The 22,042-nt window shown below is 46.1% G+C and overlaps 1 protein-coding gene across 1 annotated transcript in view; it reads left to right on the top strand.

Annotated features, from left to right (window-relative positions):
- Positions 1-22,042, top strand: part of SPOCK1 (SPARC (osteonectin), cwcv and kazal like domains proteoglycan 1) — a 515,798-nt gene that overhangs the window by 475,593 nt on the left and 18,163 nt on the right. The window contains exon 7 of the mRNA XM_027076628.2: positions 21,414-21,530. Within this exon, the coding sequence (XP_026932429.1) occupies positions 21,414-21,530 (117 nt within the window). The remainder of the gene's footprint in view (positions 1-21,413; positions 21,531-22,042) is intronic.

Genomic DNA, 22,042 nt, shown 5'->3' with positions numbered 1-22,042 from the left:
ATATTGGGCTGGTAGTTCTGATTCTTTGGTTCTCTTCTGACTTGAGTCCTGGACAGCCTCACTTGGTGCCTGAACAGTCTTTTCTCCATCGAACTTTTAACCTGCAGATTCATTAGTTGGCTTCCATCCAGAAGTGTAGAAAAAGCATACCAGACCACTGTGGTCAAAACCATGGGAGAGCTAGGAAATTGCTTTAAGAAACCGCTTCCTGTTACACTGCCAGACGCTGGTTGGTGGCAAGCTGAACTGTCAGATATCTCCACGAGCTTACAATCCGGGTTCTGCTTTTTGGTGTGAATCTATTTTCCACAGATTTTTAAAGTCTGCTTATTTTGGAAATAGCATTTGAGTTTGAACATACACGTGCATTGATGATTCAACTCCTCCCTTGTGAAGCGTCCTAAGCAAGCAAGCCAGAGAGTGAGTGTTCTAGAAGAACCCCACCTGTTCAACACCCACCAGGTACCATGCTCATGCTCGAGGCATTGCATGACCATCATTTAATCTTCATGGCGGAGTGTGAGGTGGGAATACCATTGTGCCAGTCTCTACACGAGGGCCCTCTTAGAGCTCACAAGGAGACCCCAACAGATTGTCAGTGATACTCCTGTCTCTAAAGGTCCCAAGGTGAACCCACAAGCGTTGGTCAGTGGTCTGGTTTTGCAGCACAGAGTGGCCGTCTTCCATAGAGGCATCGCTGTCATGATTCCATAACCCCATCCGCCTTAGGTTTTCTCCCTTATACAGCAGCAACATTGGCCTGCCTGACTTGAGCCATTTCAGTAAGAATGTCCTTCAGATTCCAAGTCTTGGGTCCAGGACGTGGATGCTTTGTCTTCTCTTTCCCTCCATACCCCTCAGATCTGACTGGATTTCTTTCAAAGCCATGTGTCGTCAAGTTCAGCGTCATGTCCTGCAGGGTCAGGGCTGTTGGAAATGGTGTCCGGACCTGGTGATATAAAAAATAAACAAACAAAAAAACAGAAAAACCCAGTGCTGTTAGGGGCCTCCCCTTTCCCTCATGCCCCCAGGGGTGGAGACCCCAGACACGGCCTAGAACACATCTGTCCCATGTGACATGGGAGTGAGGAGGGCAGCAGGAGACCCTGGCCCTCCACATGTGTGCACACAGCCAGACAGGCCTATTGGCCTTCCCCGTGGAGACCCAACAAGGGGGCCACAGTGTCGGAAGCAGGACCTCTTAGAGCCCTGGCTGTGCCTCCCAGCAGGGCTTCTGGCTCCTTCAGCCTTCTGTTTAGGAGAAGAACCTCTAGAGGTGAACGAACCCTGGATAAGAATGTGAGCGTCGTTGATGTTAGCAGGGTTTGGATCCTCGCTCTGCTCTTGAAAAGGCGGGCCGATTTCTCTTTCCCAAGATAACCACACTACAAACTCTTCTCCACAACTACTTAAGCCCCCTCTTGGTAAAATTGGAAAAATGAGTCTTTTAGAATTCACTGTTGCCCACAACAGTGGGCTCACAGAGACTGTTGGAATCAATCCCAGCCTACTTTCATAGGATCAGAACCGTGCATCCTAGAGAAGTCACCTCCACATGAATTTGGCCTTTGTCCATTCACCCTGACAGGCTTTCCTGGCCAGACTGTCACTACATACAAAAAAATTAACGCCCGTCAGAGAAATGGGTGGTTTCTCTTGCAGTCAGTGGGGGTTTTCACGTCGCGATACAAGATTTAAAAAGAAAATACAAGAGGATGTATTGTGACCCTCTTGGGAGTTTGTTCCTGTCAGGATTTTTATATCCCTTGATGTAGAACATTGGATTAATGAGTTTTAGCTGTGTACACATTCCATTCTGGGTGATAATCTCAGATATATTGACACAGAAAGTCCCTTTTCCAAACAGAGCTCTGGGAACTAAGAGGGTCTCTCTCCTCACCTTCTGTCTTGAACATTTGTAATCTGGACACAGCAGGCTTAACTGTTGAAGTGGTGGATTCTGTCTGAGGCCACATTTCCAGAAACACCCCAAATCTTGATGCTCTGAGGTCACCACCCTTGGACTAGCAGGGACATATGTGTAAACCTAAGTGTCTTTAGGCCACAGTGCCACTAGGGACCACATGGCCAAGTAAAAGCGGGTTCAACAAGGAACCCACATAGTCAGAGGCCTCAGTACTGCCCCACTGCGTGCTGTTCCAGCATATCAGCCGCCACTGCCTCAGCCACCTGCTGACCTCCTCTGAGAAGTATCCAGGCTGGCCAGTAGGGCGCCAAACAAGTTCTTGTATAAAGTATACCACTCAGCGTAATGCTTTTGGGGCCGCAGCATCACTGAGGAAGCTTGGTGTTTCGTGCATCACCAGAGATTCTGACTTGAGATGACAGCCACGGATCCGGGTGTCCCCTGCCTAAAAGGAGGAAGAATATTTATTCCGCTTTTCCTTCAGTTCTGGAAATGTTTATAGGAGGTGCTGAGAGAAAAGCTTCGTTAGTGTCATAGGTGTTAGAGAAGGGAATTCCTGGGAGGGAGAGGTTGGCATGTTGACTATGCACAGATTGTAGAGATGAATAAATAATGAGCTGTAAGCAAACACTGCCCAAGGTGGGCCCCTTGGAGCTGTAAGATATCATGTCCTACGCACACACACAAGTGTTCTGTGGTCCTATAAATTCTGTGGTCCTATAAAATCTTCCCGCTTAAGCCCGTGTGAAGGAGCTCTCGTTACCATGAGACTCGACAGTTCAAGTCACTAAAGAGAGAGAGAGTATTTGCCAAATGGATTTTATTTGCCAAATGTAACTCCTTTCTGGAAATACCCATGCGCTCTAAAGTCTGGAAAATGCTGGTCTGGTCTCCCGCAATCTTTTCTGAGCCTCGTTGGGCTCTCTTTTTGTCGGACCCTCGCCTACGTACACACTCTTAGGCTTAAAAAACAACTTGGTAAAAATCATAAAATAACGGATGTTTACTTACCGTAGACCATTAGAAAACAGCCACAAGTAAAAGGAAAGCAGCAACAAAGATCACCCCAGACATACTAGACCCACTGTTTACTTTTCATTGTATATAGCTTCACCTCTCTGCTTTGTCTCAGACTCGGTTTCTCTCTCCACATGTCCTCACTCCCCATGTCATGTTACCAAAGTAACGTGAGATCAAACCGTAGATGCTTTTGTATTCTGCTCTTGCCATCTAATAAGTTGCAAGGAGTTTTTATGTCCTGTCCTTCTTTGTCTTTCTTTGTAATGGCCTCTCAGCTTTCTAACCTATTTGTGACCCATAATCTAATCCCTATGATTGGACGTTGGCCTCCAGGTTTGTTTTTTGTTTGTTTTGTTTTGGCGCTGTCTTTTTTGAGTGTTAGAAGTCTTGTGTTGTTCATAATGGTACAACTAAATCTTGAAGCCGTCTGTACTCACTTGACTTACGTCTTATATAAAATCGACTAAAGGGCCATAATTTTCAGTGTGTGTTTCTCATCATGAGACAGCATCTTAATTAGAAACAGCTCCCAGACCATCAATACCCTGTCTCTCATTATTAGATGAACTACCGTAGGGCCTCCTGGCTAAGAGTATGGGGCCCGGAGTCAGACATCCTTGGTGCATACCTCGAGCCTCCTACTTTATATTTTGCTGAATTTGATTAGTTGGAGTAACATCTCCAAGCTCAGTCTCCATAGCTGTAAAACGGGAATAATAATAGTGCCTGCCTCAAAGAGTTGTTAGGCTTGACGAGTCTATCACCTGAAACCCTGTGGGTCTGTTCGTGCGTGCATGCATGTGTGTCCGGGAGGAAGTTAGGGAGAGAAAGGAGAGAATCATTGGGTTCCAGAAAACAGGATGGCTTCTACATGCCCAAGCAGCTGCTTTTCTAGCTCTTCCTCATTTTCTGGCAATGGGAACCTCTTTTCACATGGTGAGAACACAGGACACAGCAGGACAGACATGGCTGTGGCTATGACCCAAATGTGACTCCCAGCTCTACCATTTATTAGCTTGACCTTGGACGTGTGATACAACTTTTTCCAGTTCACAGCAGATATCGATGAAAGTCTCTACTCTCTACCTCGTAGGTGTGATGATACGGTGAGATCTTCCTTCTATGCATAGCACCTGTCGTGTAATAAGCACTCAGTGGCAGCTAGAAAAAAGCCACTGAACCTCTTTATGCTTCAGTTTCCATATCAGTAAGAGAAATAATAATGACTCTGACAAGTGATCACCAGAATTAAATGGAAACAATGAAGGCAAAGTACTTGTTAGCAATAGTAGGTATTTAATATATGGCAGCTCTTGAGACAAATTATTATTCCTGCCGTTATTGTGGATAAGTGGGACACAAGCCAAGCTGCATGGGTGCCACCTTCCCTCGTAGGCGACAGCTGGCCATTGGAGCTCCTCAGGTTAGCCGTGCGTGGACGCGGTGCCTACAGACAGAAGAACCACTGTTCCTTCTGGTCTGCGATTGGAAACCCCCAAGCTCAATACCCTTCCCCATCCAGTTTTGGTTTTGGTTTGTTTGTTTGTTTCTTTGTTTGGGTTTGTCCTAAAGTCCACTCACTGTGCTGGCCTGTAAGTTTACCCTTAGTAGAGGGAGACTTGTAATCACATCTGCAGGCAATGTCTTGCTGGTGTCCTCTTGGCAGAGACTGAAGCAGCAGCCCCAGCAGAGAACAGGGAAGGTGTGCGACAGACAGCAGGGGTGTTTCAACTGTGGCGGTGCTTTTGAGCTCAAGGTCGACCTAGAATTTTCTCTCTAGGCCCAAGAAGAAAAACATATGCTGGGAAATTGTGCGAAGCATGAGAGTCACGGTGGAATTGAGTTTGAAATGTTCAGCCTTGTCACACCATGAGCTCAATCTCCAGGCACATTGTGGCCTAGAATTCTCTGAAGTCCTTAGAGACGCCTTAACACCACTTAAAATTAGATGTGTTCACATTGGGCTTGTGGCCACCCCATGCTGCACACTGTAAACCATTATTTTCTGTTCTTAGCTGAGTTCAACTGTTCTTACAGACCAATAGCTCTATATTTTCAGAATGACTCTATTGCACTACAGTTTCTTTGGAAGGGACTTTTGTTTTCTTCAATGCTGTGAAGTGTGAAGTCTACATAATTTGCTAAATGCATCATGTTTACATATGCATCAGCCAGTTACCTCCAAATCACCATCTCCTGCCTGCACTAGTGGCTGGGTGCTTAAAGAAAATGAAGCTTAATTTTCTGTAAGCAGCATTCCATGGTTTCCAAATAAGCTCATGGAGACACAGATAAATGAAATTACTTAGTGGTAACTATCCAGACAAGAGTGAGAAGCCAGTGGTGAAACTAGCCAGGTGCTTGTGATCCTTCTAGCATCCCTCTATCACATTCTACAAAGTAACATGAAAATGAGATGCCAGGGATGCCCTGCTGCTGTAGGCTGAGGTGTTAGCAGTTGGGTTAGTGCCTATATGTAAGCCCATGGGCCCCATTTCAGCCTGTGAACCCTTGAACTCCTAGCTTCCGGGCTTCCTCATAATTCCTTTGTTTGGGCAAGGGATTCCCCATGGTATCTGTGGTGGAAGAATCAGGCCATCCTTCCCATAAGCATTCGGTCCTGGGTTGAAATGCCCGCCTTGGCCTTTATGTGTATGTTGGGGGGTGTGGAGATAAGAATGGGCAGCCTCTAACCTATGTAGGCCATGGTGTTCTCGAATGTGAAGTGGAGAGTAGGATCGCCTTCCCAGGCATCCTGGGGCTACAGTGAAACAGTGTGTGTTTCTGGGTACAGTCGCCTTAATTAAGTCAGGCACATGTGTGTTTCTCTCTCCCTCTTGCCCCCAGTGAAACACGATCTTCTGTTGGCTGGAAGCTATTTGTCTCTGTGATAGTTATGACTCACCCCTGCATCCATCCTCAGTGGCACACTTTTTTATTTGACCTGTTCACCATGTTTATTCTTGGTATTTTTAGGTGGGTGATGGGGGCGGTGTTTTCACTTAGCTCCAAGGATTCACATTATCTTCTCTGTGCCTTCTCCAAACATATATCAGTGTCTGCTTATAACCAGACACCCTGCCAGGATAGTTACATGTGCGACTGTGGCAGAATCCTTGCCACATCGGCTCTCAGAGTCCAGAAGGGATGACAGGTTGTGGCATAGCACAGAAAAGCGGAACTGGAAGTTTGAGGCCCTGGGGACACCCCAGGAGGGGGCAGTCGAATCCTCCTGGAAGGTGGAGAAAAGACTCGACAGATGAACAAATACTTGAACTGAACCTTGGTTCTCCAGGAAGGAGCATTTTGAGAGAGAAAGTGGCTCAAGTCTTCATCGTTAAAATTCTACCAACTCAGTACAGGGAAAACATTCTCCTTTTACAAACAAGGAGAGGGGACACTGAGCACCGGGCAAGGGCTGTGCCTTAATCATCTCTGCATCCCCCAGAGTGTCTGACTCAGGGAGTGCTGGAATTGAATTTCGGCCTATCCAAGGTCACAGGGCAGGATGGAGAACAGCACACAGATTGTATTGATTAAAAAAAAAAAGTATTGGGGATTATTTTCCCCCTTGGAGTTAACAAGGAAAATGTTATTAGCATGTGGAATTAGAACTGATGAATCAGTGCAAACTGTCCCTAGTTACACAGTGCATGGGTCTCTGGTGCTCATACCCCTGGAGCTTTTTGCCACCTCAGAGCCCTCACCCCCACTGCATTTGTTCATTCATTTGTTCTTCCAGTCAACAAACCTCAGTTGGACACTTGCGTGATTTTGGCCTTGAGCTCAGTGCCAAGGAGATGCAGGGAGCACACAGCTTAGTGGGGGAGACACACAAGGAAACAGACTTAAATTTTTCAAGGAGGTGTATATTCCCATCACAACCAGCGAGTATTACAAGGAGTGCAGGAATTCTCTGTCCCGTTCCTGGCTGCCGTCTGTCCACCTCCTACTCCCCATAAAGCAGAGGCCATTCTTATTTAGTTTATTGTACATCCTTAAAGAGTTCCTTGCATCTCAAAGTGAACACTGGTTCAGATTCTTATGGTCCCTTTTTAACACAGATAGTGGAGTTTTGATACACTTTGCTTTTTTAACTTAATGTATCTTGGGGATCCTTGCATATGATACAGATAGCTGTTAAGAGTTTTCCATCGGGTAGATGTACTATCATTGATATAAGCAAGGACATCTCAATTACTTCTAGCCTCTTGCCATTGGAAATAATGCTGTAATGGATCGCTGTATACATGTTACTTCAAACACGCATATGTGCATACTTGTAGATTATAGTCTCAAAGTGGAATTTTGGGGTCAAAACACAGGTAGCAATCTTTCTGAATCGCTTTGTCATTGCTACAGGCCTCCTGTAATCTGTATGGAGTTGGGTTTTCCTCTGTGACTCTAAAAATAAAATCTTATGCTTTGAAGAGCTGAATTTAAGCCATTTAGATTTATTGATATAAAAAATTATGTTTGGTTCTACCACCTCTGTTATTTCTGATTCTGTTTTCCTTTATTTTTTTTTTAATTTTTTTTCAACGTTTTTTATTTATTTTGGGACAGAGAGAGACAGAGCATGAACGGGGGAGGGGCAGAGAGAGAGGGAGACACAGAATCGGAAACAGGCTCCAGGCTCCGAGCCATCAGCCCAGAGCCTGACGCGGGGCTCGAACTCACGGACCGCGAGATCGTGACCTGACTGAAGTCGGACGCTCAACCGACTGCGCCACCCAGGCGCCCCTCCTTTTTTTTTTTTCCTCACTGTGTGTATAATTTTCTGTGTGTGGACGGAGGGCATGTGTATAATTCTTCTGATACTCAGGGATGTTACCACTTTAAATGGCAATAAAATTAATAGGATTCTTCCTCTTTCTTTCCCATTTTCACTTCACCTCCCTTTCTTCTATCACTTGATAATAGTTAATATAATTTTCCTTTAAAAGTTTCCCTTTGTTCTATAAAATATAGTGACTCTTGTGTTACTTAATTTGTCATTTTTTGATGTTTAAAAAAATTTTTAATGTTTATTTTTGAGAGAGAAAGAGAGAGACAGGGTGCAAGCAGGGGAGGGGCAGAGACAGAGAGAGAACAGAATCTGAAGCAGGCTCCAGGCTCTGAGCTGTCAGCACAGAGCCCGACGCGGGGCTCGAACCCACGGACCATGAGATCATGACCTAAGCCGAAGTCAGACACTTAACCGACTGAGCCACGCAGGCACCCCCGTTTTTTGATGCTTTTATCTGATCCCCGAACTACTGTATATGAGGCGATCAGCACAGTAGCCATACAGTACATCTTTTTCCCTTCCTCTTTTTTTTTTCTTTTTTGCATTCTCATCTCTCACCCTAATCTCTTCCACCTTTGTTCATTCATAAATAATTGCATTTCCCAAGTCCTCTCCATAGTTGACCACAGTGAGTCCTCCAGTAGCTCCTATGGACGACTCATGGAAACTATTCTCCCCAAGTCACTGTATGCTCAAAACCAGTTTTCTGTAGCATTTATTCTTAGCTCATGGGGATACAAAAGTTTTGGTTCAACTTTTTCCTGACTTTCTTCTAGATGTTGCTCCACTAGATTCTGACTTGCAATATTGCTATTTGAGATCTGAGGGCAGACTTATTTTTTTTTTTCTCTCTCATGTGTTCCATGGATATCTTCTCTGCTATTGGATCAATATTTATTTTTAAAATCCAGTAACTTCATTAGAAAAAATCCTAGTACTGGCCATTCCAGGTTGTTGTTTTTTTTTTCTGGCTAATGCTGTGCCTTTTCAATATGTAGGTTCATCTCTTGTTTTATTTCAGAAATGGCTTAACAATTTCTATTTTAAATATATGCCCTGTTGCATTGTTTTCTCTTGTTTCTTCAAAGGCTTCCATCATGCACATGTAGGCATCCCTTTGCCTCTTCTCTGTAACTGTCATTTGCTCTCTAATCCTCCGTGGATTTTTCTTTTTGTTTTTTATATATGTGTGTTTATTTATTTTGAGAGAGAAAGAGAGAGGGAGGGAGATGGAGGGGCAGAGAGAGTGAGGGAGAGACAGGATCCCAAGAAGACCCTACGCCATCAGCACACAGCTGGATGCGAGGCTGGATCCCACGAACCATGAGATCATGACCTGAGCTAAAAATCAAGAGTCAGACGCTCAACTGATTGAGCCACCCAGGTGCCCTTACTCTCTAATCCTTTATAATTCCTTATTTCTTTCCTTTTCATGTTGTTCTCTCCTGTCATTTCTGACATCCTTCTCTCTCACTGAGTTTTCCAGTGTCTGCATTCCTTTGTGCATTTTTCAGTGTGCCTTCATTTTTATGATTTTCTTTTTCTTTTTGCTGGGGATCTAAATGCTCACATGCCATTTCTTCCAGGGTCTCTTCATCTCTTCTCTGATTCCTTGTATACTGTTTTATTTTCTTTCTTCACAAAGGTGATTGTTTCACTCTAATTCATGGTGTTATACTTGTTCCACATTTTCACCTTTTCCATTTTTTTTTTTCTGCTGAGTGTTCTGTGCCAAGTTTTACTGCTCTTTTCTACAGCGTATGTGTGTTTGTATGGGTATGTATAAACTTGCCAGCATCTTAAAAAAAAAAGAGTTATTAAAAAAATTGTTATAAGTTAGACTTGACTGGCCTGCCTATTTCACATAGAGTCCAGTAGATGGAAGGAGAGGAATCCATCGGTCTTTGTAGACTCACAATCCAAATTTGCTTCCTAAGTCACCCATGAAAGAGGGTTTCCTGCTAAAATGGCTGCTCTGTGTATTCTGTCTCTCCTGTTTCTACCGAACAGCTCTGTTTCAGTTCTCTTGTTATAACTGAAGCTGCACTTTGGAGTGAGCCTCTTGCCTACAGGAAGAACAGTTTTGCCGGCGTTTTCTGAGACCTGCTGCTCTGAGCCATTTTCCTCTTTTTCTGCTTTCTTGTTTTTTCTTCCTGTGCAACTTCTGCTTGATCTGTGCCCTGTCCTTTCCTTTCAGTCCCTTAGTCCTTGCTTGACAGGAAATACTGGTCTCTGACTTCAGGAGGAGCCCTTTGCCTATCATAAACATGTTTTTGATTTTTTTAATTGGCTTTGGGCATTTTACTTCCCTGCGGGTGGCTTCTGCTATATTGTTCAAAGCTAGGGATTATATATCTGTTTTGCAGTTTAACTAAAAATGGACTTTACGATTTTATTCTGCTTATGTTGTTGATTATATGATATTTAGGAGGGGAAGAGGGAAATTTCCAGCTATGTCACACTGCCTTGGTAGATATTAGGTTTCTAAACAGACAGTTTGGACCAAAGATAGTAGTGTTTCTAGCAGTAAAATAGTAGCTACTATTTCATCTTTATGCCAGGCACAAGGTCCTCTCCGAGCCCACGGAGTTCCCATGAGGCTTGGATACCATTTTCTTTTCTTGCTCGGTCACTATACCCATTCATGCCCCCAGGCTTCCAGAGTGGAAATAAACTTAGAGTGAGTTACACGAGCGAAAGGGTGAAAAGAATAGTGAGTGAAACACTGCACCTGGCAGGGTTTGGAATTGCTGAAGATACCCTTTATGGTTTCAGCAGGCACTTCTTCCTTAGACCCTGCTTCACTATCCCGATCTTCGGTCAGTTTGTCCACTAGAAGCATGGAAGTGAAGATGCCAGGCCATGCATGCTCCAGGCATACTCAGGACCATCCCATTCTGGCCTCAGTCCCAATTGGGAGTTTTCGATCCCAGCTCCAACCTCTACCCTCTTACTCAAGATGACAGTAGCCCCGGAGGCACTGTTGCACCTTTGTCACCAGAAGGGTGTGGCGCTTCCTTCCATCCCATTCGTCCATATACCCATGTCACCATCCACTGTGGTCCAGGAGAGGGAGCAGTGTTGAGAGGAAAGGAACTAATTGGATATCGCATTTCTCTGCCTTTGGCTCATATCTACTCCTGGTCCCCTACCTAATCATGAATGAAAGTGTGCCCGTGACCTCCTGTCACCCCCAAGCTAAAAAGGCAATCTCAGGTTCTGTACACGTCCTAGACCATCAGGATCAGATAGATCTCTGGTCCCAAGCTTGGCATTCATGGTCCTGCACCCATCTTTTGTGGCTTCCTGACCCATTAAATAACAATATAAGTTGATCTCACCTTTAAGGGTAAAAACATACATGTACGTATTGGTGCTTTAAGTGTTGAAAAACACAGAAACTTAAATTCTATCTAATACTGCCCAGATTTGGATGTTGAAATTGAGTGGGCTGAACTGGATACCAATTACCAACTATGAATGGCGATTCATATTTTTTTTAATGTTTATTTATTTCTCAGAGAGAGAGAGAGAGAAAGAGTGTGAGTGGGGAAGGGGCAGAGAGAGAGGGAGACACAGAACCTGAAGTAGGCTCCAGGCTCCAAGCTGTCAGCACAGACCCCGATGTGGGGCTCGAACTCACAGACTGTGAGATCATGACCTGAGCCAAAGTCAGACGCTTAACCAAGTGAGCCATCCAGGCGCCCCAAAATGGAGATTCATCTTATATGTACTCAAAAGATATGTCTTCTGTCACTAAAACCTCCAGATATAGGCTTATGTATCACTCCTGGCATTGTCAGTGCTACCTGGTCAGAAGACGGTCCTTGAAAGGTATAGAAGCATTTATATAATCTCTAATATATTGGAATATCGTTAGACAGATACATGGAGCATTTTACATATATATGCATTTATGTAAGCGTTTATACATGTTTGATTTTTTATATGTTTATGAATGAGAATTAGATCTAATCATGCTAAAAGTTGGTGTGTTTAATCTGAGCAGAGCTAATCTTAAGTATAAGTTAGTTTAAGAAAAAGTCGCATCATTCACATTGGCTTCCTCATTATTTCGAAGACCTGCCTGGACTGTCTTCCCCTTTTCTAAGTGCTCCCTGCACATCATCTCAGCTGCCTCCTTTTGGAAGCCTTCCCAGACTGTCATCGGCCACCTGAGCTTATAGATTAAGAAAATGCAGAGTAACTGTCTGTCTGCCTCTTGGCAGTGGGACGGCCCACACAGGGACTTCACCCAGCCCCTTTCCCAGGGCTCTGTCCAGTCCGGCTCCTCCCAGGAGTCGGGGTTGAGCCTGTATCCCACACCTCGTCCTGAAGCATCTGCCATTGCTGATTTTAGGTGAGAAGAGCAGTTGTCATTTCTGGCATTTAGTATTTATTAGTCGAGGACCATGAAGCCCTTCAGTCAAATTGCCGGTTATGATGCTGTTTTTTCTACAGCACCACTAATCTTTTTCAGATTTCCCATGTAGGGAAATGCCTACCCAGTGTCTGGGAAACACAATTGAAGCCACGGTGGGCATTTCCAACCAAGATTTTGCACATCCACTTTTTTTTTTTTTTTTTTTTTACCACGGAGTGGTGGAAAAGGCTGTGGATTTTATCGGAAGCTTTAAAAGCTTATTTCATCTAGCTAACCTCCCTGCTCTAGATTATTCAGCGGGAAAAAGTAAGTGTTACTCTGCTAATGCACATTTACAAATGTTGTGTAAATTCTAAATGTATTTCTTTTTCCACATGAAGGATTATCATTCGAATCAAAGGCAACATTAAAGTCTCCTCAAATCAGGTTACTAAGAATAGCCATAATGGGGTTAATTGGGATATTTATCCATCTATGCTTGTAGGCTCTACCATTAATTAGTTTAACTCATTTTCCTTCAAGTTTAATGTCAGTATTTTAAGCTCTTTCAAAGATTGCTTTTTAAGGACTTTATTAGCGAGCACCTGAATAATGGGGCCCTAATTCCTTTGCTCAGGCCTGTTGTTTACAGAAAATGGTGCATTCTCCCAGCATAAGAGAACATGCATCTGTACTGATGTTTTAGGCCCTGAAGAGTAAAACCTGGATTTACATATAACAACACAATTTAATCTGAGCACGCTCAAATCTCTCTGCGATGATCTCCAGTGAGAAATGGAGATTCACCTGGTATAAGCTTGGAAAATTCCCCTCAGGAAACTTCAGTCGTGTTTCCAGTCACAAAAGCCGCTTCCGGCTGGGAGCTTATTCTCTGTTACCTCCCAGTGGTGAACACTACCAGCTCCAGAAGTTTCTCAGAGGGCAAGATGGTGGTGACTGCCTCTTTCTTGGGTTTGGAAAACTTCAGCTTCACAGCAAACCCTCACCACAACCCGGTGAGGCTGATACTCTCAGTATCCCTGTTTTATGTATGGAAGAAAAAAAGAAGTTTCAAGAAGAGCATGGACTTAGGTGGAGAACAGCAGCTCACACACTCGAAACTGGCATTCAGACCCAAGGCTGTCAGGCCCACAAGCCTGGGCTCTCAGCCACGGCACCAGCCGCCTGTTCCCTGTTCATGTGCCTGGGAGGGAGTGTGGTCCTGCCGTGCACTCAGCTGCTTGATCCTAATCTTGTGGAAGGGGCCCTGCGCCTGCGGGGAGGACTGGGTGGAAGGACAGGTGCACGCACCTGGGGCTATGGTATGAGAGCAGATCAAGCGAACTTCCAGAGGCTCTGAGCTGACAGCACAGGGTCAGACGCAGGGCTCAAACTCACGAACTGCGAGATCATGACCTGAGCCGAAGTCAGACGCTCAACCGACTGAGCCACCCAGATGCCCCAAGAGATGTGGATTTGAATCTCTCTTTAGCCATTTAACTGGCTAGCTTCACTTGGTCATTTCAGGTGCACATGCGGCATGTGTCATCTTGATGTCCCTACCTTCCCTCTGGTGGATCACTGTGTCACGCCGTGTCCACAAACACAAACGGTATCCGAGCCACCCGCTGCCGAGATGCCGGGCACTTGAGTGCATTCCCATGCAGCCCTCCCGTAATCCTATGAGCTCCTTCTCCATAGGCACATGAGGAAGCTGAAGAGTGGGAAGGTCACCTGTCCAGCCTCAGCCAGGATGGCAGTGCAGGCCTCCGAGCTCAGCTCCATCTTTCTGCGGAGCCTAGTTACGCCCTCTTGCTGCCCCAGGATCCCCTTAACCAGGATGTGGTTACTGCTTCTGAAACCCTGCTAAGCGGAATCAACCCTCACCTCTTTGAGTTCCAGTTTAGTAGGGTCCATGGTCCCAGCGGACTGTAGCCTTGCTCGGTCTCACACTCTCTCAAGCTCCCGTGAAGTACAGCCCCCGTCCGCTCCATTCCCACACACTTGCCCTGTTGGAGAAGTGAATAAAGTACTGCTCCAAAGATGACCCACGGGACTAAAATACGCTCTGGTCTCTAGCTTGGAGACCGTTCCTCCGGGTGCTTCTTCCTTCGTTTGCCGCGTGCGCGAAAACGCCCACAGATACGGAGGCTGACAACTGTAAGTTACCCTCCCCACTTGCATTCGGCGCCCAGATCTGTGGAGAAACGGTCTCCTCTGAGCCCGCCGGTGGTAAATAAATCTCCGATCCACCAAGATCTCCGAGTGCCGCTTGGTTTTTCCGCCAGCGTTCCAGCCTGGTTCCATAACAGCCCTATCCCGGGGCACTTGCCGTGTGCTGTGTGCACCAACAGCACGGGGGCCCAGGTCCCTACTGGGAAAAGGAGCCTGTGCGTACTTGAGGGTGGCATCGAGCCTACGTGTTCCTGAGCGGCTTGGGAAGGCATCCTGGTGTTTGTTCCAGCCTGGGCTCTGCTCATCCCCTCATCTCTGCCCTAAAAACGGCTCAGCTGGACTTTTTGCAGGAGATGCTAATTGCACGCACTCTGAGTGCATTGATCCAGTGTTGCTCTGATTAAGTAATTAAGCACAACAGCACCTAGGAGGGCTGAAGAAGATTGCTTTCACAAGTCTCGGTTTCTGAGAGGCCTCCCGGCCTGCTCCAGAGAGAGCTCCGGTCTGGCCCAACTCTTTAATTACCTTCAGAGGCACTAAAGTTTAAATTAAATTCTAACTGTTTTCATATTAACTTCTTCCGGAACCCTGAGCTAAGCACTGGTAAGGCTAGAGGGGCAGAACGCAGTGGCTTCATGTGACAGGTGGGGTGTTTTCTTCCTCGGCTCTTTAGCTGAAGGATTTCAGGAGTTACACGAGTTTACCAGTAATTGGTGCCCTAGCAGAGGTTTACAGATCGCCTACAATGCTTGTGTGTCAGATTTGCCATTTTCAAACATCCACAACTGAGTGTTCAAATGTGGCTTCAGTTAGGATTTTAACATCCAAACACACACACACACACTCCTGCTCACTCTATTAGATATTAACACTACAGCTCTGAATACAGAATTTCTGCCCCCCACCTCCACTTTTTATATCACTCCAAATATTTTTTTTTTATCCCTCTGATTATTTCCTTGCCTTCTGGTTTTCTGTGTAATCCTCTGAGAGGTCTTTCTAGAGTGTCCTTCAGCCACCAAAGTCATCAGTAAGCTGAGACCAGCTCGGAACACCAGTTACCACCTTTGGGAACCCTTTCCCAAGAAGCTTGGATTGCCTGGCTTCTGTCTCCCCACTTCCAAAACCAGCACCTGTTTGAAACTTCCCCACCCCTCTTTTCTAGGCCGTGGCTTTGTCTGAAGGAGACAAGGACTGTGGTGTGATGGTGGCCTGGGGGCAGGCAGGACCCATTGACTGATACTTAAGAAGCGCCCCTTTCTCTCCTTCAGTAGCTATTTCCCCGGGCTCCCTGCCCCACGACCAAATACTAATAAATGAAAGCACCCCTCCTCCCTTCCTCCCTCAAAACGTCACTAGCGCTGCAGTAATACTGTTAACACCATCTCTGCCCTATAGTATTTAGGTACCGGTACCTCCTTCCCGCCCCTGTCAGCCGGGTCACTCATGATGTCCTCCCGCTTTACGGGCACGCTGTTGCAGTCAAATCCAGTCTAGCTCGAGGCCCCTTAAAGCTCCAGGCCTTGGGTGGAGAGAGGAGAGGGCGCCCAGGTGGGAAAAGTGATCACATTTTCTTCCCTGGGCTATGTACCTTCCACGGCGGCTGCATGTGCCTTATTTACACTTGCTTATTGCATTTTGTTCATATTTTCCGAGGAGACAGGACAAGTCCACTGGGAGACCACCAAATTACCTGGGCCCTTCTCTGCCTGAGCGCTGGGCTTTCCTGGGGGACAAAGCTGTCTTTTTGTACACACTGGAGTAATGTGCAATGGCACTCTACTTTTCTCTAATGAAGCCCCAGCGGCCGCACATGTGATCCCCGCTCCTGGGAGCCTAACAGGAAGGCAGCAGGCTGTGTGTTCCTTCCGTAGGACTGCTGTTCTCACGCCAGAGCTAATGAAAGCAGAGCCTGATTTCATCCCTCTAATACTCAGCCAGCTGCGTCACCTGCATCACTGGCAGAACTTCCTGTACCTGTGAAGGCCTGATGTTTGGATTTTTTTTCCAACTCAGAAAATGGACCAAGTCTATTAATTGCCCCAGTTACTGCTGGCTCCCCTCAAGCCCAGTTAATGCAAGGAGCCAGTCCAGCACCCAAGGCAGCCCAGGAAGAAAACAGCCTGGATCTAAATCCTGTCTCTGTCACTTGATAGCTGTGAGACTGAAGGAGCTTGTAACCAGTGTATTCATGTTTCCCTGTTTTGTTTTTTTTTTAAATGTATATTTTGAAAAACTATGTATCCATCCTTGGTAAGGGCTGAGAATACAGACACAGAGAAGTCAAACCAAACCCTCGGTTATGGAGCTTTTCTATGCGGGAGAAGGCAGATATATATTGCACGTCGAACCTTCTTAATTTGTACCAAGCCACCTACAAAATAAGTGAAGGAGAGGTATTATTTTTTATATCACAAGCATCTCCTCAGGCTTCAACAAAAACATAAGGATAAAATTATAACACATTATGCAGCCAGTTGGGATACGGGAAGAGGAATCTACATTTGTTAAGTCCCTGCTCTACTCCAGTAGCTGTGAGCTATGTTTTACTGATACTCTCTCATTCCCTGCAGTAATGCTATGAGCTGAGCTTTATTATGCCATTTTGCAGATGGATAAATGGAAGTTTGCAAAAGGCAACAAGAGGGTTATTACGCTCGGTGAGTTAGTATGTTATCCACAGCATTCTTCATGCCAGGAACGGGCTGCCTAAGATGCTGGGCCCCCTGAGGTGAGCCACGCCCCGGGCGCTGCTCCCATCTAGAGGGGAAGGTGGACAGTGAACGAGAGGTGACGGTGCTGGAAGCACACAGAAGGGAAACCCCCCTCTTGTGAGGCTTAGGGAAGTCCTGGAAGAGGAAACACATTAAAAGCAGAGATCCGAGAAATTTGCATATTAGCAAGACACCGAGGAGGGGTGCCCCAGGTGGAGCTGCATCTGCAAAGGACAGGGCGGAGCAGGGAGCCCCGAGGAGAAGAGGGAGACCAGAGGCGGGGCAGGGCACTGCGATCGAAGCACAGGTCACATTATGGATTTGGACTTGCCTGCAGAGTGATTAAGAGGCTCTGAAGGAGCTAACTAAGCAGGAAAGTGACGTCACTTTAGAAAGAGAGTGCTTTGACTGCTGGATGGAGAAGGGAGAGTGGGGGGAAAGACAGGAAACCAATTAGGATCCTGATCCAGCCTCCTTGGTGCGCGCAGCGGTGGTGATAAGGACTGGAATGAAGGCAGTGGAGCCAGCAAGAAGCAAGAAACTTTTTTTTTAGGGATCCCAGGATACTTCCCAGGTGTGTGCCCTGAGGATGCGAGTGCCTGGTGGTGCCATTCTCTGACCACGGGAGGAGGCGAGGACGCTGCCTGTGCCCCAGCCACGCTGGAGCAGATTGAGGGCCTGTCAAAAACATGGGGAGTAACCTGTGGAAACAAGAAGGGACACTTGGGAGAATGGGGGTAGTTCAAAGTGAGCTGAAGCCCCAGTGCAGGGCAGGAGGGAAGCGAAGGGAAGGGAGGGGACGGGACGTGAAGAGGAGTGGCTGGCCTCACTCACTCAGGAAGGTAACCCAGGGGCAAGGGGGATCAGGTCTTAGCCTGCCTGAGTGAACCGAGTCCTCTGGGGATTCTGATGCTCCTTGCCTGGGTATCAGGCTTCTCTGACCAGGAGGAGAGGAGAGCTCAGACCCCGTCTTGAGAAAGCACAAGGAGTGGTCCACCTCAGGGCACCATGTGAGAATGGCAGGTGGATGTGGTTTTATCAAGGTTTTCTCTCCCCCAAAACTAATTTTCCCCAGAAAGGAATGGAGCGTGTGGGAGGTGCCCTTTAAGCCTCCACTTCTGAAAGCGTCAGTCCTCAGTTCGTACCTTTATCAGGGGCTACGACGGGCCCCTTAAAAGGCGAGCATTCCCTACCCCCCACTGCTGGCATGTCTTTTTTGGCTAGAATACCCAATTTGAACAAACAGCTCTCTGCAGGCTGTCATCTTTATTTTTTTCTTTGGGATGTATCTAGCTTCAGGCCAACTGTGCCTGACTTTTTCCCCATTCGGACCATTCAGTGGAAGACACAGCGAGTGAACAGGGCCCAGTAATTGAGTGCCTCCTGTCTCCATTCTGGCTTTCTGATCTCTCTGTACCCAAGCCAGTGGCATCTTGCTTGTGCACTTCCCCCTGAGTGACAGATTCTCTCTTTTAAGATTCCAGCACCTGATTCCATCCGCCATCCAGAGCCTGTGTACTTTGGAAAGCCTGTGGGAAATTCAACAGCCTTCTAAAGATATAGATTACCTGCACATCTGTCAGGGTTTAGTTAAACATGACTGACTAATTTATCCTGCAGTGTGAGATGGGCATTCATTTCCTTTGCAAGTTGACTTGGCAATTTTCTCTGCTCGGAGAACGTTTAGAATAGATGGTGTGCATGGCAATTGAGAAGAAATAGATGCTGTTAATTTTCCATTTTCAAATGTGAGATTGACTCTAGAGCCCACATCTCACTCCTATCGGGAAAACAGACCACATCCTCTCCCTTATGAGCTGCTTGGCATCTGAGAAGTCAGAAAGGTGAGCACCCTATCCCAACGTTCCAAGTTGGGACCCGTCCACGTGTCGGTGTGAACCTGCCCTCTCCTTGCTGTGTGTGTGGCTTAGCGTGAGATGCAGGCTCCTGGCTTGAGCAGGCATGGGATCTTCTTCCTCAGCCCATCTTTAAAGACCAAAGGGAAGGAGTAGAGGTAGAACATATCATGATGAACCTCCAAAAAGTTGGAAATCCCAAGGGATAGCTAACTTCATCCATTGTTATCTGGCACAGAATTGTGCTATGATGGAAACACTCTGTGTATGATCGCGTACGGCGTCCCCAGCCATGTGAGCACTTGGAATGGAGTGAGTGCAACCGAAGAACTGTCTTTGATTTATTTAAAAAATGTTTTAATGTTTATTTTTGAGAGAGACAGAGAGACAGAGAGACAGAGCATGAGTGGGGGAGGGGCAGAGAGAGAGGGAGACACAGAATCCGGAGCAGGCTCCAGGCTCCGAGCTGTCAGCCCAGAGCCCAACGTGGGGCTCGAACCCACGAACCACGAGCTCATGACCTGAGCTGAAGTCAGATACTTAACCGACTGAGCCACCCCGGGCATCTTTTATTTATATAAATTAGTGTTAATATAAATAGCCACATCTGACTAATGACAACTGTATCCATTGCAAGTATCCATGTCTCCCAATTTCTTATGTGGCCAAAGCCAGTTTTGTTGAGGCACAGTTGTCGTGCTGGTTTTCTGCCTGCTGCGATGTTTGCTTTAAGCTTACCTATAAACCTTCAATTTAAAGATAATAGTAGTGGCAATTAAAATCATAGCACATGCTGAACAATTGTTATGTACCGTGTACTTTGCTAAGCACTTTACATACTTGGTCTCATTTCTACTGACTTAATGATATCCTGGGTTTACAGATGAGGAAGCCGAAGTGTGGAGAGGTTGTGACTTGTTTGAGCCACCCAGCCAGTAAGTGGTAAAGCTGGGATTCATTCCAGGCACTGTGAGCCCAGAGCTGCTATACTCTGCTGCCTGAAAAGACAATGCTTAGTGCCATTTCCTGGCCAGTGGTTTAAGATACGGTCACGTCCTGGTTGTTGAAAGGAAGGCTGAGTGTCTTGAGGTCCCTACTTATGTGAGTACAAAGAGGGCATCCCCTCCATGCTTTGTAGAGTGTAGATCTAGATCCTGGCCTAGAATGAGGAGCACAGCTATGAGAGCAGTAAGACTCTACTCACCTCACCTACAGCTATGAAAGCCCCCTCAAACGGAGAGTCAGGGAGGCCTTTCCCACCTGGGGTCTGGGAAGTTTGGCTGTATTCCCCATCAAGCCCCAAATCCCAGGCTAAGGAAAAATGGGCTTTCCCGAGAGCAGACATGGATTCGAAAAATGAGGAGAGGGTCTGAATGATACTCTTCTCTTCTTGTGGAGGCAGGTGGAGGCTCTCTTTAGTGAGAGCTTGCACTGACTGAAGGCAGGACTGGAGTTTTGGCAAGACAGCCTACTCATTCATGACTGCCCCATTGCCTTCTGGGGGTGATGTTTAGCTTAGCTTCTGCACTGTCTGTCCCTGTAGCTTTAGAATCTGAGAAAAGTGACAGTTGTGGGGTTCGTGTCTTTGTCCCTTCTTACTGAGGGTTTGGCCCCTCAGGTCTTGAATTTCTGGTGCTCCAGATGTGAATGGCTGGTTTTTCTGCCTCTTGGAAGTGCGCCATTGCCTGGACCCTTTGTAGGGAGTCTCTATACCCAGAATTAGGGTAAAATCTGGGAGTTAGGGGAAATCAGCTCCCTTTCCCACACCATTGTCCCTCCTTCATCGATTTCTTCCCTCAAGCCTTACTTCAGCACTCCATCAGACCTTCATAGAACCTGTACCCCACCGTCTGTCCGTCTGTCCGTCCATCCATCCATACAGGTTTTCTTGTTCTCAGAAGGAGTATTCCTTGGCCCCAGTTCATATGCTGCACCCTAAAAGATGAGCCTGATAGTTAGAGATGGGCTGCAAGAGAAAGGACACTTGCATGGAGAAGGCATCCATCTCTCTTTAGGGGAAAGTCAGCTCAGTCTGCCAAAAGGCTAGCAAAATAGGCCACATGCACCAATCCCAACCTTGGGCTAAAACAACATTGATAGTCTGCCATTACTGGGATCTTTTAGTGTTCCAGGCAGCCTCTCACTAAGGACATTGGCTATTCCCCAGTTTTAATCTCTCTTGGCATGAATTTAGTGGAAAATGTGGTCTCTGGCAAATTGCAATAGCAAGTTTTATTGGGTTAGCAAGAAGGATCTTTTGGGGTCTTTGGAGACTGGTGAACAACTGTGAGACCGTTAGCATTTGCTTTAACAGCTCTGAGGCAGCCCAGATTCAGTTCTGAACAGTGCTGCTTACCAGGGGAGTCTAGGCTCTCTGGCACGTTCCTTACCTGTCATTGCTGTATCTTTGGCCTGTTTTCCAAGTGGGGGTAAGGAGTTGTGTCGTGGTTGGAGAGGGAGGTTTGTTTTGAGCGTGGCTTCGTGGATGGCATTGCATGTTGAGGGCAGAGAGCTAACTAGAGGAGAAAGTCCATGGATTCACTGTTTGTTCCATTTGCTTTTTCTGCAGGCTGCACAGACAAGGAGTTGAGGAACCTTGCTTCCCGGCTGAAAGACTGGTTCGGAGCCCTTCATGAGGACGCCAACCGGGTCATCAAGCCCACCAGCTCTGACGCAGCCCAAGGCAGTAAGGCCAACTTTGCTCTCGCTAATTTATTTCATTTTAAATATCACATTCCCTTAGTTACTAGATAGTATTGATTTAATGGTTTTTTAGAGTAATCACAGAAACATTATGTGAAATGTACAAAGCAACTTCAGGTATTTGCTTTAATTCCAAAGCATTTCCCCCTCCTCTCTATAACATCTTATATGTTTTAAACTCTGGTCACAAAATTATAATACTTTAAGTATAGAGATTTTGGAAAATATATTCAGTGTGTATAAAAATACAAAAATCCACCATTTTAACAACTGTTAGCCTGTTGTGGCATAGACTTCTAATTATTTTCCTTGCCATAGAGGAGAAAATCTAGGTGTCTGTATATGTATATACACACACACTTCACAGGTTGTTTTATGACCTTTTATCACTTAGCAGCATACTATGACCTCCTATGTTGTTGAGTACTATTACACTTTCTAATAGCTACATAGATTCCCAAGTTATAGATACAATTTATGTAATTAGACCTCTAT

This window comes from Acinonyx jubatus, chromosome A1 (genome assembly GCF_027475565.1).
Source record: "Acinonyx jubatus isolate Ajub_Pintada_27869175 chromosome A1, VMU_Ajub_asm_v1.0, whole genome shotgun sequence".
NCBI lineage: Eukaryota > Metazoa > Chordata > Mammalia > Carnivora > Felidae > Acinonyx > Acinonyx jubatus.
The sequence above is the reverse complement of the archived record's forward strand: the minus strand, read 5'-3'. Positions and strand labels throughout refer to the sequence as shown.